Below are 18362 nucleotides of genomic sequence, written 5' to 3'. Positions count from 1 at the left end.
TCTTAAAATTCAGTTTTATGTCAGACGGTTGAATTCACAGTTCTGCAGTGGCATTTAATCCTGTTCTTAATTTGATTTGAATGAATTAACTGGAATATGCTTTCTATCAAAAGAAAAAAGAAAAAGGAATAAAATATTCGTTGAGAATGGTTATTAGACAAACACATTTCTTCATTATTGAATTTGGTTATTTTTATTCCATGCGGAATACTAACGGATCATATCCTTTTCGTAATTTATTCATATTGTTATTAGAAAAAACATTATTTCTAAATTTCTTTTTTCATAAGCATTTCAATTAAATGCTTAATTAAATACTAAGTAACGAAATATTATTTAAATAATGGATTATTAATTAAATACTAATTTAATTACAGGATTTGGGTCCGGGATAGCCTGGTTGGCAGGGCGCTGGACTCGGGTCCGTGACAACGGGAGTTTGAGTCCAGCCGGCCGAAAATAAAATTTACCGTGTAGTAAATTTTTACTGGTGCACGTTAAACCTGTCGGGTCACAAAGTCCTCCATGTGAACAAAACAAATTATACCTCTGGGGGGGACTGAATTGGAGATTTATCGTTCGCTGGTTCAGGTCAAAATTACGATTTGTGGATGAATAAATGGGTTGGCCTATAAAAGGGTGAGGCAGAAGTCGAAGTTTTAGCCATAGATGGCGCCACTGGAAAACAGGAGCAATCGCCCCCCGTACCTTGTTGGCCTACGACACTACAACAATATTACAGGATTTTTGAAAATCATAACTGGTTTAAAAAATTCCTAACTATGGGAACCCTTGTGATTCTTCCCCGGAACTATGGAGTTCTGCAAATAGCTGGTCCAGGCAAAATAACCTTGGTAATTTCAGAAATGAAGGCAATTTTTGTCACTTTAACGGATCATTAGCTTGATTATTTGTGGATTTCACTTTAGCGGTACCACGTATACGAAATCCACCCTTTTATATAAAAAGTGTTTAAGGTATGGTCCGATTATTGCATGATTCAACTGAGCATTTGTACTAGATTTGATATTTAAAAGGAACGGATTTGTAAAGTTGTAATCGTAATTATTTCAATATTATTTTAATCGGAAGAGACTATCATACCATTGCGCCAAGTCTTTCTACTCCATTTTAATCAGGCTGTTGAAATTACATTTAAGTAAAAGTCTGCGAACCATAATATTTACCAATGTTATGCTTTGACACCATACGATATTCATAAATTAAATGGCTTTCAAGTTACAAAATCACATATCTCTATAAATTTGGTTATTGTATTGTTTTCCTAATTTAATTTTTAACGATTTCTGTTTTCTTCGCTTCAGAGAAGTCGGCATAGGGATAAAACGCCTAACATTTTGTAATTAAAATAAGGATTTTAAATTCGTGCCAATTCGTGGCAGTTTCGCTTGTCTCTTTTTAGACAGGAAATTAATTTCAACTGTCGAGTATTAACTCGATTATTACTAGCTCTAGGGTAGAGAAAATGGGAACTAAAACGGTGATTTTATATCAGCAACATTTGAATCAATTCAAATGAGGGCATGTTTGTGATTGGAATAAGTTAGTTAAATTCAGAGTTCGAATTTAACATTTCATTGATATCGTGATGCGAGTCTTGCCCAAATCATAGGCGGCAACTTAAATTGATTAGAGAAACTATCGAAGTGATTCTTTAAGTCGAATCGCCATTCCGATACAAATTTAATTCTATTTCGAAGCAACTGATTCAATTCAAAACACATACGTTGAATGTTTAGTTTTATTTTGCCCATTTCTAGTTGGTAGTTGATAGCAGTGATCAATTGCGTTTCCTTCTCAGAAAATTGCCTCGTGTCTGTAACTTTATATATTGATTAAAAACAAACAAACTCGAAACTCTATTTGTAGTGGCGTAGCTAATTTCAGTGTAGGTTATTGATTGAGAATTGATTAAATAAAGTATGAAACTCTACTTTCATTGGAGTTATTTAAATTGACTTAATGTTTTCAAAGAAAACTAGAATAATAACGTTAATATGTATTTTTAGACCTTAATTTTCACGTTGCTATCACTTTAAAAAGTTTGGTGAACTGATACGCCAGAGCAAGTTCAGTGATCAGTGTTTAAATCGAACAGGGGCTCGAGTTTTTCCAAACATGTTTTTTTACTAAGGGGGTCCCATAACCTAATAAGTTACAAATTATATTATCAGAAATTTTTTTAATGTTTATAGTTATATAGTAGTAAATTATGATTCCAAATACATAGAAAAATTTCATTTTTTTATCGGTCTTATTTAAAAAGTTACAAGATATTTTTAGGAATTAAAGGTAACAATTGAGAGAAAAAAAATTTAAGTGATTTTTCTCCTGAATGATGCATTTCTCTCTGATCTTGAATCTCTAAAGAAATTATCTATAGGAGAGCTTTGAAGTAATTTGTTTTACGAATCAGCTTGATATACTTAATAAAATTTAATAATTAACTTACTGAGGAGTAAGTATACGTACTAAAATGAGATGTAATACGAAAGAACCGTATTGAGATGACGTCCATGTGATCTTTAGCCGCTAAAATCAAAAAGGCTCGTTTTATATATCATACCGTTTTATATATCATACCGGTAGAAGGAGAATCGCATGATTACATACAGGATGTCCTAGGATTATTGGGACGAACTCTAAGGGGAAACGGGGAACATCACAAGGAGATTCAGATTTGTACAGCAACCTATGGTCGTTCACAGCTCAGTGTTGTTGCTCACTAGATGGATTTGGTGTGGCAGATCATGCTCTCTTGCCACCATGCTCTCCTGATTTAAAGCAGCATAGATTATCTTTTTTCTTGGCGTATACTGAAAAGTGCTACGTACACCTGTGGATAACTACAAGGATCTGTTTGCAAGAATCGTCTGTGCTACGGTGGATATTCAACAAAATCCAAATGTATATGAGAGAGTCCGCCAATCCATGTCCCGGCGGTCTAACGTATGCAACGCTGGCAAAAATAGAGATTTCGATTATCTTTTGGGATATTTCACATATCATCAACCACAGCACATGTAATGTCTTTGAGGCCGGGATAGCCTGGTTGGTAGGGCACTGGGCCCGTGTCCAAACGTTCGTGGGTTCGATCCCCGTCTGCCGAAGATTCCCCGTGCAGTAAGTGATGACTGGTGCACGTTAAATCTGTCTTGTCGCAAAGTCCTCCATGTTTCCATAACAGACCAATACCTCTGGGGTTACTGATCCAGGAGTTTACTTGTCTTCTGGATTGGTTCAAAATTACAAGGCTACGGAGTCGAACATTAGAGTCGTAAACCCAAATTGAGCCGGCTGTTCAATGACGGTTATAAAATAAAATATAAAATATCTTTGACCAATAAATATTTCATATGATCTCAGTCTTGTGTCTCTTTGATTCTTGTACCTGTCGTCCTATTTTCCCATGACGTTTTCAACCATGTATATAATCATGGTGCTGAAGTTGTTAAAAATTAAAGAAGTCGATGGGAATTATATTTTTCTTGGTCTTATAAAGTGTTAAAAAAACTTCTTATGTATTGGAATTGTTTTCACATTGTCTGACTGCAAAGAAACATTGTTTGTTTTTCTCTGTTTTTTTAGATTCACAATTAATCTACAGGCAGGAACTGATCCCAACAATCCTCCGGACATTGCATTTCACTTTGATGTGCGCTTCTTTAACCGAACAATTGTTAGAAACACACGTACATGCAACTCTTGGCAACACGAAGAAAAACAGTCTCCATCCTTTCCTTTCAGTTCCGACTGCCGTTTCGACATGATGATACGTGTCACCAAGGACCAGTACATGGTTGCAGTGAATGGGCAACACTTCATCGAGTTTAAACACCGCTTGTGGCCCCTTTCTCGTTTTGACACTCTCTACATNCCTAGTAACGACTAATTCATTGTGCAATTTATATAAATGTTTGTAATAAATAGGAGAAAATTATATTTTTATTTATTTCGAAGCGACGGGTTAGGGACGGGTTTACAACGGAGGACGGGTGCATTGTTGGACAAGCCGTCCTCGGGGACGGGTAAAATTTCTGAGTTTTTTCGAGCCCTGAAGCAAATTAAGCTTAATATTATATTAGAAAGTTAAAAAGCTTTTCACTTTTACTTTTGATTCAAAAGAAAAAAACTATTTTCATACAGAATATTAAGAATCAATCTTAAGAATAGTTTTTTTATTGTAGTGCAGTATATGTTTAGTATAAAGCTAAAATTCTATGACAATAATACAGTCTCTGATTTGGTCATAGCTTCAGCCTATCTCCCGTATGAGGAGAAGGATCCATTAGCTGACATTACTGGGGCCCTAATTGCCCACTGTAGTTCAAGCTGTAGATTCATCTTCGGCTTTGATGCAAATGCTCACCACACAGTGTGGGGTAGTAGTAATTGTAACCAGCGGGGGGATGTACTTAAAGGAACATATCTTACTTTTTAATTTGTATGTCCTTAATAAAGGCAATGAACCTACCTTTGTTACTTGTAACAGAAGGGAAGTCATTGACCTTACTTTATGTAACTCTGGTTCAGTAGATTACGTTACTGATTGGAAGGTATCTGGCGTAGTTACTGCTTCAGATCACCAACTAATTACTTTTTTCTACTAAGGGCCTCTCAGGACTGAAGGTCGTAAGGAGGAACCCCAGAACAGCTGATTGGGGCTCCTTTAGAGCAGTTCTGGAGAGGAAGATGGGGAGCTTCTCTGGTAAATACAATAATGTTAATGATGTGGAGTGGACTGTTGACCAAGTGCAACAGATCATACTCGATTCATATCATATTTCTTGTCAGGTTACGTCTACTAGCTCCCCAAGGAGAGTTCCTTGGTGGTCTTCTGAGCTTAGTAAATTACGTAAGAAATGTAGGAAGTTATTTAACAGAGCAAAGAAATCTGGTGAATGGCAGTCCTACAGAAACGCTCTAACTGCTTATAACAAGGCAATCAGAGCATCTAAACGTCGCTCATGGCAGACTTTCTGCGATGGTATTAACACTACTTCTACCATCGCAAAGATTGCAAAAATTCTTACCAAAGACTTTAATTGCAGTTTAAATGCGATCCGTCTTACAAACGGAAGATACAGTGAATCAGGGGAAGAGGCTCTTGGAGAACTATTTGAAGCACACTTCCCTGGATCTCATCCTGTGAAGAATGAAAGTCTACATATTATTACCACAACTACTTGTAGTAGGAATGACTAGGAGGCCGCCAAGATGGTGGTCTCCTATGAGAAGGTTGAATGGTCCTATGAGAAGTCGTTTAAGCCCTACAAGTCACCAGGCATGGAAGACATCATACCAATGATGCTTGGTGAATACACTGGCACCTATTCTATGAAGGATTTTTCGATCCTGTATAGCATTTGGGTATATACATCTCTCTTGGAGGAATACCAGGGTGATTTTCATACCAAAACCAGGTAAGGAGAATTACTTTGAGGCTAAATCATTCAGACCAATCAGCCTCACTTCTGTCTGTTGAAAGCGATCGAAAAGCTAATTGACAGACACTTCAGAGACACTTTGCTCATAGAAAGGCCCCTGTCCTCCGCACAGCATCATGCCTATCAACCAGGCAAGTCTACAGACACCGCTCTGTATGAGCTCTTCTACCTGCAATCTATCACAGATAAGGAGATGGCTCTCGCGGTATTCATTGATATTGAAGGTGCGTTTGATAAAGTCCCTCTTGAGACTATCATCAATGCACTTAGGAACAGAGGCATAAGCTCAATAATTACCAGGTGGATAGCGAATTTGCTATCCTCTAGGTATGTTTGTTCCTCTTTGTTGGGTGCAAGCATGAAAGCGTATGCAACGGTAGGATGCCCCCAGGGAGGGGTTCTGTCCCTTATCCTATGGTGTATGGTAATGGACTCCTTGTTAGTTCGGTTAACTTCTCTTGGCATTCCCTGTATCGGGTACGCTGGTGACGGTGTTATTGTTGTCAGAGGCAAACATGGAAAAACAGTCTCTGATATCATGAATAATGCACTCCTAGAAGTAGCTAGATGGTGCTCTGAATCAAGCTTATCTGTCAATCCATCCAAGGTAAGTTATGTAGCCTTCACACGAAAAAGGCAACTTGATCTAGGTAATGTATACTACCTGGACCATAAATTGGAACTCACGGAGAAAGTCAAGTTTCTCGGGGTTTATTTTGACTCCAAACTAAATTGGGGTCTTCAACTTGAATACTGCACCAACAGGGCCAGAAAAATTTTCTGGTCTTGTAGAAATGCTATTGGTAGAACATGGGGATTGTCCCCCAAAATAGTCTACTGGATATACTCAATGATTATTAGTCCTATCATCACTTATGGCGCAATCGTCTGGTGGTCAAGGACTAGATTGAGCTCTGCAAGGTCTAATCTTAACAGACTACAAAGAATGGTCTGTGTAGCCCTGTCAGGCTGTCTCAGGACCACTCCTACAGCTGCTCTAGAGAGCTTACTTGGGCTTCTTCCATTGAACTTACGCATTGAAGTTGAAGCTCAGACAGGCGTAAAGCGTCTTATGTACCTTGGCCTATGGAAAGAGAATTCCAAACACTTGTCATGGGGACATCTTGTTTCACAAGTGAAGGATTTATCCTCTTTTATTATGCCTAGTGATTATATGTCACTAAGATACGCTTTTCACAAGCCCTTCAAGATCCATTTTCCTACTAGAGATGAATGGTTTAATTCTCCTCGGTGGCTTAAAGGCAAATGCCTGATATGGTACACTGATGGTTCAAAGATTGGTGCCAAATCAGGAGCAGGAATTTACTGCTCCAATGATGGTACCAAACTTCACTTTCCCCTGGGAAATTATGCCACCGTTTTTCAGGCTGAGGTCTATGCCATTATCTTGTGCTGCAAGTTATGCATAGACAAAGGATATCAAAATACGACTATCCGCATCTGTTCTGACAGTCAGGCTGCTCTCCTATCACTGTCAAGGTGTAAATTCACCTCTTTGTTAGTGTGGGAATGCTTCTCGGTCCTCTGTGACCTGTCCGCTCATAACAAGGTATCCCTGCATTGGGTACCAGGACATATGGGTATCGGTGGAAATGAGCTAGCTGACGAAGCAGCACGGGCTGGCTCTAATGCAATTTTCTGGGGCCCTGAACCTGCGCTGGGAATTTCTCCCTCCTCATTTAGGGCAACCATATTCAAGCTCTACGGCAAGATCGCCCATGAGCAGTGGCGCGCTGCTGACGGTCAGAGACAAGCTAAGGAGCTGAATCGAGACTGTCCTAGTGTACGTCAAAAGGAGCTCTTAAAGCTTAATAGAAACAGTATAAGGAAGATCATAGGTCTTCTTACTGGTCACTGTATCCTCAGGAGACACCTAAACATTATGGGAATAGAATCCAATTCTCTTTGTCGGGGATGTCATCTAGAAGAAGAGACATCACGACACATACTTTGTGATTGTGATGTCTATTCTGCTCAAAGATTTGAGCATCTAGGGCAGCATTGCGTCAATGCATGGGAACTGCAAGATGCTCCTGTAAGGTGCTTGCTGAACTTTATTTCAGCTATAGGGCTTTCTTGCTAATCACGACTAGGGTTTGTGTACAATAGACCTCTGGCCGACGCGCCCTGCTCGTCAGAGCTGCCCAACCTCTAAGTCTATCTACAGTCTATGTATGTTTAGTATGCGATTTGCTAATTTAATACTATCAATAAAATTTGATTATGCTACTTTATCAATTTTTTCTAAAATTATAAAATTAGGTTCTACTACACTCATTTAAATAAAATATTGCGTTAACTATTTGTATATTGTATAAACTAATCTTTTCTCTCAATTGTTGATTTTCAGTTTTCGCTTAATTAAAAATGATAAACTAGATAGCATGAAAATTAATGCTATTATTTATGCCAGATTGTAATTATAAACTGTTCGAAAATTGTTTTAATCTTTGATATTTTATTTTGAAAAACAAAAAGGTTTCTCCCATTTCATCTAACTAAATCTATTTCCTCTTGGGTAGTTTTTCCTTATTTGCACTATAATTTACCTTCCTGAAGAGTTTGTCTGTGTGTCTGTCTCTTTCATAACTCAAGAACTGTTTTTATCTTAAAAGTCTTATTAAAATAGTATTTAAATGTAAAATCGTTTAGAACGATAGTGGCCCAATCGTATACTTGGTAACTTGTAACTTAACTTACCAAAAAATCAAAGTTAAGAAATTATATCTAAGGAAATATAATAATCAGGCAGAGTATGAATCTGACAATCAAATAGCTGCTTTATTTATATAATGGTCAAAACCATATAATAATTCCAGAAAAACAAGAGCAAGTATTGAAAATAATCGCAAAATGATTTGAAAAAAATGCAGTACGTTAAGCATAATTTCATGGAAAAAACTAGAATTTAAACTGACTGTTTTAATGTGTTTATGATTAGAATGAAAAAAAAAACCGTTTTGTCAACAAAATAGCAATAATTCGTTAAATATACAGAAAAAATCTGTTAAAAGAAAGACAATTTTTTAAGTTGCGTAAACATCGGATAAAAGCAGAAAAAAAAACTTTTTTTTTCTTTAAACAGTTTTTTTCTATGAAAAACATGTTTTTCTTCTGTAGAATTTACAGTTATTTTTTAACAGTGTAATTTTATAACTTACTGATATAAGGATAATAAAGGAATCATTGAAACAATATGGCAACCCTAATTCAAGTTAATATTATTTCTATTATTTTGCAATAAGTGAATAAGGGGGGAGGGGAATTTCTGTATTGCGATCTGTTGCGCCAACTGCAATCGCCAAACATGTAACTGTTTGCCCGGAGATGGCTGCGAGTTATTCCTTTCAAGTTGCTCCCTTTCTGTGATTTTTTTCGCGGGTCGCTGCCCGGAAGTTGTCATGACTTGGCGATTATTCTGCTACAGATCACGATACGGAAATCTCCTCCTTGTGGGGATTTGATCTCTAAAAATGACTTTGCACTGTACGTGTTAAAAAAATTCTGAGAAAACAATGTGGTGAACAAAAATTTCATACTTGCTAGTCATGCCCTGTTTTAAACTATATATCCTATGAACTCGAAATTGGCTTAGTCGATTTAACGTAAAAAATACTCGCACGAAAATGTATTAAACATCTAGTAAAAGAAGTCGGAGAATATTAATCAGATAGGAATTACTTAGGAAATAAAATTGAGACCAAACTTACCATTATTACTTACAAATATACAAGAACTATCATTAAAATGATTCGGAACAATTATCATAAAATAACTTTAATCTTTAAACAACAATAAAAGCTATCATTGCTCTTAGGTAATGTTTGATGGCACTAGATCATAATGATCTAGGTATTCTTTGCCGCAATTAAAGTACCTACTAAACATTTATTTTCTGTTACAGAATCCATTTAATGGCAGTTCTAAGCTAACGTAATTTAATCGAACCAATTGTTTTATAGAAATAAATGCCGCTGTAGTTAATTTACTCAATTCACTGCCTTAGGCATCTCTTTCTTTGAACTACTCCGTCAGGAATAATGTTTTCGAACATAATTTGGAGAAATCGCTCTATTATACGTTTTCTTCAACTTTTACGACATTTTATTAAAAGTAGTAACAGCATTTGTAATTACTTACAAATGAAGAATGAATTATTTTTATAAAATATTTTGAATTTGTAGCTTATTATATATTTGCATTTGAATTTATATAACTTTGAAAATATAAACATTCGCACTTTTGTGTAATTGGAATAAAACATTGTACATATTTGCAATTTTATATTAAAATTTAAAGTTTATTACAGTTTTTCGCTTTTAGTGAGCGTGTGTTTTTCTTTTATAAAGCGTAGGAAGGCTGTCAAGCAGTACTTAAAATTTGTTTTCTATTACTTTGTAATATCTTTAAGCATATTCATTTTTACTAATCACATTAAATTAAAATATATTAATAATTTTAACTCTTGACTTACTCTGTAACCGCAATCAATAACAGTTACAATTAGTGCAGTTAAAACATTTAAAGCGTAGTTATTGGGTCTAGTGTAGATTTGAACGAAAAGAACCGTCAAAGTGATTTGAAAGAATAGAATCAGTTTACTTAGCGAATTCGAATCACTTATTGATTGAATCAAGATCTCAGTGAGTCATTCTCGGTGAGTTTTCATTCGTATTTAATCAAGAAATCTTGAATCAGGATTCAAATCACTGATTCAGCTTGATTCAAATCATTTGTAAATTGGTGATTCTAATAATCGAATCAGTACCCAACTATAGTTTATTGAAGTGAACGCGCTTTCACGATAGACAACATCGGGAAGGGAAGGGGAATACGCATATTTTTTACGCTACATCTTGCTATCTTCGTCTTTGTCTAGCACCGTTTGTAAAAAATCAAGTTTTGATGATAAAATTCTAATACAACAATTAAACAAATTACTCAAATTATGTCACAACAGCTGGATAATTATTTTTGCATACCTTTTACACAAAATTTTATTCCATTCTCTCATACGGCAAGCTTACCAACAGTTCATGTATGATGACTGATATGTTGTATAAGATGGTTAATCATTCTGTATGCATACAAAGTTGTAAAGAAAAAAATTATAATTATGAATCGAATATTGAGAGAGTGTATATGTATATACACAACGTAGAATTTTTCAATACAAATATTTGGAATAATTAAAAAAATTTAATTTATGCATACTTAATCATACCTTGTTGTTTGAGATAGAAGGATTTTGATTAGAACTTTTTATAACGTATAAAGTACTAAATAAATATCTTTCTCTATAAACAAAATTATCATCATTATCTTATTATCCAATGATGTATCCATATTATTATAGTGTGAGATAATAATATATCTAATATATATCTGTTATGCTACTAATCTAGTTCACCCTTTTATTTTCTAAAACTTCAATTTTGAACACATCTCGAATTTTTTATTTACATTTTGAATTGATTTTGAATTTTTATTAATATTGATAGAAATATCTTTTAGAATTAAAAAAAAATAACATAAGGGATTTCAATACGAATTTAACATTATTTTCAAGTGCCATATGCAGCCTAAAGTTATGCTACAACATTCGCTTAGTATTTATTATAAATCGCGTGTACAAATGGAATTTGATTAATATTTTCTTTGCAAAAATATTAACATAATAAGTAGCGAAAGCGGAAGTTTCAAAAATGGTGTACGTTAAAACGATACTGAGTAATTCCAAGGTTTCGCTTTTGATAAAGTTTACAAAGAGGAAACGATAAATTCAAAAAGATAAGTTGCACGTTCAATCAGAAAGTGATAATTCCATTCAAATCTAAAAGCTCAAGTGTTTTAGGTAAGGCATTTCTCAACTTCTTTCTTCCAAATTCACAAAATTTATATGAATAAATAATGAGCAAGTTTCGATATTTAACAATTTTGATATTATTTGTTTTTAAGTAGTTGCATAGTTTTATATTGTATAATAATGACTTTCTCAGATAGACGGTGAAATCACAATTAAAGTCAAAAATATTTATAACTTTTGCTAGAGAATCGAAATAAGACATTAGTTTTCCCTATAATAAATTACGCGGATTCTTAATCTCAAATTAAACAATAATTTGATATTTTATTAATCAAGTGGTAGGGAGCATTCGAAAATATCATATGAATCTTAGCTTAAATGCCTTGTCACTTTTTTCATGAATGTAATTTTTGTATTATTTTAAAGTGTTGCATTTTTGTGATTTTCTTTCAACATTAGTCCAGAATGGATTTAAAAAATGCCAATATTAGGAGCTGTGGATCAAAATAATAAACGATGAAGATTTTTTTTCTCATTCTAATACAACTATAAGTCTAAAAACCAGTTGTGATGGCTCTGTTGTTACGGCACTAAATCATTCTGAAAACTGGGGTTCATTCTCTAGTAGCGGTTTGAAGCCCACCCATCTTTCTCTCAACCCATAATTGTTTAGAAAGTAAAGACGGCCTGTGCGCAATGATGACTACATTGCCCCAAGCATGTCGTTTATAAGGAAATTGTGGATCCTTAGCGTCCATAACCCCCTCCCCCAGTTCCACAATTTGCTGTTGCGAGAATACTTTACTATAAAAGACTAAAAATTATGTTTTTAATAATTTTTCTGATTTTCTAAAATGCTTCCATATTCTCAATTATTAAGATATAGAAAACGCTTTTAAACTTCTCCCAGACCTTATATTCTTTTTCAACTTGGTGTGCTGTTTTAATAGAGTTGATATCTATGTGTTTCCACGCTTTTATACAACTCCAGTGGATCTTTACTGTATGAAAATTCGACTAAAAAAGTCGTACCGCCCTTAATCTAACTCTTCAACATCTGAGGTTTTGGCGAAATATTTTTTCTTGTGTGATAGCGAACTAGAATAAATTTTTTTTTATAACAAATTGAATTTGCATAAAATTTTCTTCTGAATTTGAAAAACATGGTCAGTTGTTTATTTGACTGTATATATATATATATATATATATATATATATATATATATATCTGTTTAAGTTATTCATATGTTGTGATAGGGTTATTTTAATTTAATTCCGTAATTGTTAGAATGTTTGCCTATATTCGAAAAAAATAATAATAGTAATAAATAAATAAGTAAAATAAAAAATTATTGAGTATAGTCTGTTTTTATACAGATATACGAGGGTTAGTCTTAATTTTTTAAGATACATGTTGGTTCTTAAAGTTATACTTACGAAATTTCAGGAGTCCACCATCAATGCACTTTTATAGTCAAATTTTCTAAAGATTAAATGCTTCAAACAATTCATTTCTTGAAATCGATGAAAAAAATTCAATTATACCAAAATCAATAGCTTCTTCGGAATGAAAACGACGTCCTTTTAAGTTCTTTTATAGATTAAAAGATAGCCAAAGTCACATATAGCTACAGCCGGCGTGAAAGGTAAATATTCTATACATTCACTTAATCCATATAGTAAATATTCACTTTATTGTGTTTTTGATCCTGAAACTCAAATGTTAGGCATGCTGAATGAGAAGATGCATTGTCATGTATAAGTCTTCATTGTCATGTATAAGATGTATAAGTCGTCTAACATTCACTCCTGGAGAATTTCCAGAAGATATACGGGGGTGTAACAGCTTGTTGTTACTGTCTTCAATCCTTTTTCATATTTAATTCTTCGTGGATAGTTTTATAAATAGATGTGGATGCAACGTTAAGTTCCTTCAATATCATTTGGTATGTACAGAGATCATTATCCATTTACTTATTCCGTATCCCAGATTACTCCGATCTTCTTGAAGTGAATTGTGAACTCCGAGAAATTCTGTAAACCATTTGAATATAGTAGCATGAAATGCACATTTATTTTTAAATGCTAATTGAAGCCGTTGGAAGCATTCTTCTTCATTTAATCCCACTTTACAATAATAGAAAATCATAGCACGATAATGTTCTCGCGTCAGCTCCATTTTCTCCTCTGAAATTTATTCGACGCTAAACAATCTAAAACTTAAATCATTAAAAAATCGTCTGTTATGCTAAATTCGGTTGTATTTTCAAATTAAACTGTTAATTATCGTCTGTTCGTAAGTCAAAAAAATTTCAGAGTGATCTTCGTAATTATATATATATATATTTATAAACCTGACGTATAACTGAAACATACATATTTTTTATCGTTCCTTCTGTGTTTTCGAATTTTATCCTCAAAATCTCAAAATACCAACAACAACAAAAAACGTTTACAAACGAAGTATCTTTTTAAAGTTCGCCAAAATTACATTGATAAACTCGCCAAACAAGGTACAACGTCTCTATCTTGAAGAAGATAAAAGTGAAATCGGGGATTACCCGCTTCTTCGGACCGTTCAGATATCATTCAGAATAATTTTATTAGAATAGCTTTCGCCATTGCAACTACCTTTCTTTCTTTTTTTTTAAGTATTTTTTCTTGGTAAGTAGGTATTTTTCCAAATATTCTATAATGCTAATTTTTGAAATAAAAATGTTGCATGAATTAAAAGTAAGAATGCTTTTTAACTAAACAAAAAACATTGTTGACTTGAATTTTGTTAAAAACTAAAATTAACGCTTTATTCTCAATCAGTGGATTTTAAGAATTTAAATAGATTTTTTAAGAGATTTTTTTTAAATAATTATTTTTTTAATAGTAAAAAATTGTTTTCGCATAATTTTAATGAACGAAAAATGAAAAGAATATGTTAATAGTGTAACTAAATATTCAAAAGAAGGGAAGGCAAAAAAAGATTTGTAAAAAAAGAATTTTTTTAAGCTAATTGAAAATTTTTGCACGCAATTATAAAATTCGTTTATCCAAAGATCATGCAAGAAATCATTTTTAATGAATATTTATTATTTTTTATTATTTTATTTATTACTAGTCGAAAAATGTTTGAATTGCAACGAATAAAGCTTTTTTTGTTTTTTTAAAAAATGTAGTTTTACATGACCAAATTTGAGCGAAATCGGTCGAATAGTTCCTGAGAAATTTAATTTAAGAAAGTCGTATGCTTAATGCTACAACTAATTGAGTACATGATTTAAAGAAGTAAATGAATTTGGTTAAACAGAATGTAAAAATAGGGGACATGGCTGTTATCAAGGAAGAAAATTCTTTCTGCTATTAGCCATGGAATGCTTTATTGGTAAAGGTAACTATTTTCGAGTAATGCGAGTTAAAACCAAAAATGTTGTTCGTAATGAGTATTTTAAAATTTGCAACTAAAACAAATAATCTATGGATATAATATGTTTTGAGAATTGTAAGCAATTTTTCGTTCATTTGATTGATGTAGTTAAGTTTTGAAATATGTGCATTATTTGATGGTAGAAGTTTATTTTGTCTGTGAATACACTTTATGTTTGAGTTTTTTAACTTTTCTTTGTTTTTATTTGATTAACGTTTATAGAAATTAATGTTAATGGAATATACGGTTTCTACTGACTATATGGTATCCTGCACCTTTATGAAAAAGAGAAACAACATTTTAATTCGTATTTGCCAATAAAACATTTTTATTTTAGTAAATTTCAAAAAAATTTAATGACATTTTTATAAAAATTAAGTAACTAAATCGAAAATATTATTTAAGATTTAACATATAGAACTAGCCAACTTAATTTAATGTGATTTGAACTTAACATTTGTTTCTCTGCTAGATAGCGATGTTTTTTATTTATTTAGTTTTTTGTAAACTATGTAATTTTTTAGGCGATGTTAAATAAAATTTTGGCTTCTCTTTAGATTATCGATTATTAGTTCCTCGAAGCAATGACATCTCAAGTTGTGAGACCGGTAAGTTGCTTAGTTGATTTTTTAAATTTAGTTTGTTTTTACATTTCAGAGTTTAAGGGGAAAATAATAAGTAGATATTTCAGTGAATTTACTGGTATTTGTTGAGTTATTGTATAACAGTTTAGGAATTTTTTCAAGACAATATAACTTAAATCAATTATTTCCAACTTTTTTCGGCTGTGGAACCCTAAATGATCGACCTTATTTCAGTAAAACTCCGACTTAATAAACAAAGTATATAAAGACATTTGTCCGCCTATTTACTAATAAAATACTTCATTATTTTCAATAATAAAAGGAATAAGTATTTTTCATCTTTTTATCATATAATCTTAATAAGTTTTATATCACATAGTTGAATTCACGCTTCTGAATCTTATACATATAGTTTAGTTATATATAGTTTAGCTATATATAGTTTAGCTACATATAGTTTCTGTAAGAATTTGTTTTTGGCGCATATACATAAAGTGGATTCAATTTCGTTGAATTCAAGGTCAAAAAAGAACTGTCAAAAATTAGATAAACATACTTTTTATTAGCTAATTTAATCATTTTATTTTGACTTAAGAAGCACGTTGGGTCCTTTACATAATTAACATAATACAAGTCCTTTTCATAATTTTTTCAAGAATTGTTGTTAAAAAAATTGTTTTGTTAAAAAATATTTTAATTCTTTTAATATAAATTAAGCCATTTCTTCCGGCATTTTATTTTTAATAATTTCGTAAGAACAACCAAAATATTAAATAAATAATGGATTATCGATTGAATCAAAATATAAATATAGGCTACATAAATCATTTCTGGTTTTAAAAAAATTCTAACTCTCGGAACCATTTTAATCATTACACGGAACCTTAGGGTACCCCGGAACAACATTTTGGAACCGCTGGCTTGAACTATTAGAAGAAGAATTATAAATTTTTGAATCCGTATTCTCTTCTGTGCAAGATGTTTCCCTCTTTTTAAATTTTGAATTAGTGTTGGAGTTAATGTTTATTTAACTTCTGCTATTTATGCATTCTAAATGTGCTTTATTCTAGATGTTCTAATTTAGTTTTGTATTAAATCAGCTTTATAACTTATACGCCACTTTTTTTTAGCTTTTTCATTCAACATCCGACATTTTGGTATAGTTAGTAAGATATAACACCTAAAATTTAAAATTTATATCTGTACTTTTTGATTAAATTAATTCAAAATCATGGTAATTCAAAAATTTATTTTATTTTAAATATTTTTTTTATTTTATTTAATTTTTTTAAAATTTTTATGTGTTTAAAAATAAATAAAATAAGTTAGCGGAGGTTTACATTTTTTGAAGTTTTTTCGCTTGCGCTTCAGCTTTATATATTTGTCTACAGTTGCCAAATGTTATGAAACTTAATAGATGATGTAAAGTTATGAATTTTTATTGTATGTGTGTGCATATTAAATGATCCGAAGTGCTCTCTCAGTTAATTTAAAATAAAATATAAATATAATTTACAATAACAAAAAAATATTTTTTCTTTTATAAACATGCAAACATTTTTCGAAAAATTTTAGTATAAAATTAATGTGAATTATTTATTTTTGAAAAAAAAAGAATTTCAATCACACTAGCGTCTACAGAAAAATGAGAATCTGGCTTCTGTTTTCCTTATTCAAATGCTCTACGATGTCATAATATGACATTAAACGATAGATGCGCGCGTTGAACTCTGGGAGAAGACAGGAAAAATAAATTAGTTACCAATATTGTGATGTTAGGTAATTTTTTGTTATATTTATTGATATTTGTTTCATATTTTTTTTACTTCAAGTCAATTTTTTTTATTGTTTCAAGTAACAAGTGTTCGTAGTTAGTAATTTTAATTTCCAACATGGACAATTCAACCAATAACACTCTTAAATGTTCTGCCTGTCCTTTTCTGCATATCAATCTTTTCGAAAGCATACCATTAAAAATCATCCTAATATTATTGATATTGTAACACCAAATTTAAACCAAATTAAAAACTTAGCTTCATGCTTGTGATGCTTTCGGTGCGAATTTCAATGCGGAAGGAAATTTTAAACAGCATTTGAAGACACGGATGAGTGTGCTGAAACAGCTTAGGTTTGGTTATACCGGGCAATGGCAGTTAACCTTAAAAAAACATCAGTGTAATGCATACCGGGTAAATGTATTCCGGGAAGTGGCATTTAACTTTAAAACAGTGTAGGGAATACCGGGCAGTAGCACTTAACTTTAAAAAAAACAAGTGTAGGGTATTCCGAGCAAATGTGTACCGTGCAGTGGTACTTAAGCTTAAAAAATATGAGTTTAGAGTAAACGGGTCAATGTCACTCAATTCGCTTGATCAATCCGATTATTAAAAATAATAAACAGCAATTATTGCGATTTGCAGCATTCGATACACAAATATTTTCATTAATTCGCAGGACTGTAATAATTCTCTCTACACATTTCTTCATTACACACAACATTGTTCCTTATTTCAATTTTTAATCACGTCACTTTTTATAGAAACATTAAAAATAAATAACTGCGTTGAACTAAAATATTATTACTAAAAAGTATACTAATCCTTCCTAGACAATATTTTTTAGATGCGCGATTCAAATAACCATATAAGCAAAACCTAGAATACTGAACATTATTATAAAGGTCATATAACATTAAAAATAAATAATTGCTTTGAACTAAAATAGTATTACTAAAAAGTATACTAATCCTTCCTAGACAATATTATTTAGATGCGCTATTCAAATAACCATATAAACAAAACCTAGAATACTGAACATTATTATAAAGGTCATTTAACATTAAAAATAAATAATTGCTTTGAACTAAAATAGTATTACTAAAAAGTATACTAATCCTTCCTAGACAATATTATTTAGATGCGCTATTCAAATAACCATATAAACAAAACCTAGAATACTGAACATTATTATAAAGGTCATTTAACATTAAAAATAAATAATTGCTTTGAACTAAAATAGTATTACTAAAAAGTATACTAATCCTTCCTAGACAATATTATTTAGATG

General features: G+C 32.1%; 2 protein-coding genes across 2 annotated transcripts in view; both read left to right on the top strand.

Moving 5' to 3' along the window:
* Nucleotides 1-5238: 5238 nt before the first annotated feature.
* Nucleotides 5239-7572, top strand: LOC139426553 (uncharacterized). The gene is made up of 2 exons (XM_071185818.1): nucleotides 5239-5391; nucleotides 5479-7572. Exons 1-2 carry the CDS (start codon nucleotides 5239-5241, stop codon nucleotides 7570-7572), a joined length of 2247 nt encoding a protein of 748 aa, XP_071041919.1.
* Nucleotides 7573-13831: 6259 nt separating this feature from the next.
* Nucleotides 13832-18362, top strand: part of LOC107441793 (uncharacterized) — a 52770-nt gene continuing 48239 nt past the window's right edge. The window contains exons 1-2 of the mRNA XM_071185817.1: nucleotides 13832-13958; nucleotides 15270-15320. Coding sequence (XP_071041918.1) covers nucleotides 15297-15320 — 24 coding nt within the window. The 5' untranslated portion in view covers nucleotides 13832-13958; nucleotides 15270-15296. The remainder of the gene's footprint in view (nucleotides 13959-15269; nucleotides 15321-18362) is intronic.

The sequence above is a fragment of the Parasteatoda tepidariorum genome, chromosome 9, assembly GCF_043381705.1.
Source record: "Parasteatoda tepidariorum isolate YZ-2023 chromosome 9, CAS_Ptep_4.0, whole genome shotgun sequence".
In the NCBI taxonomy this organism is placed as follows: domain Eukaryota; kingdom Metazoa; phylum Arthropoda; class Arachnida; order Araneae; family Theridiidae; genus Parasteatoda; species Parasteatoda tepidariorum.
The sequence above is the reverse complement of the archived record's forward strand: the minus strand, read 5'-3'. Positions and strand labels throughout refer to the sequence as shown.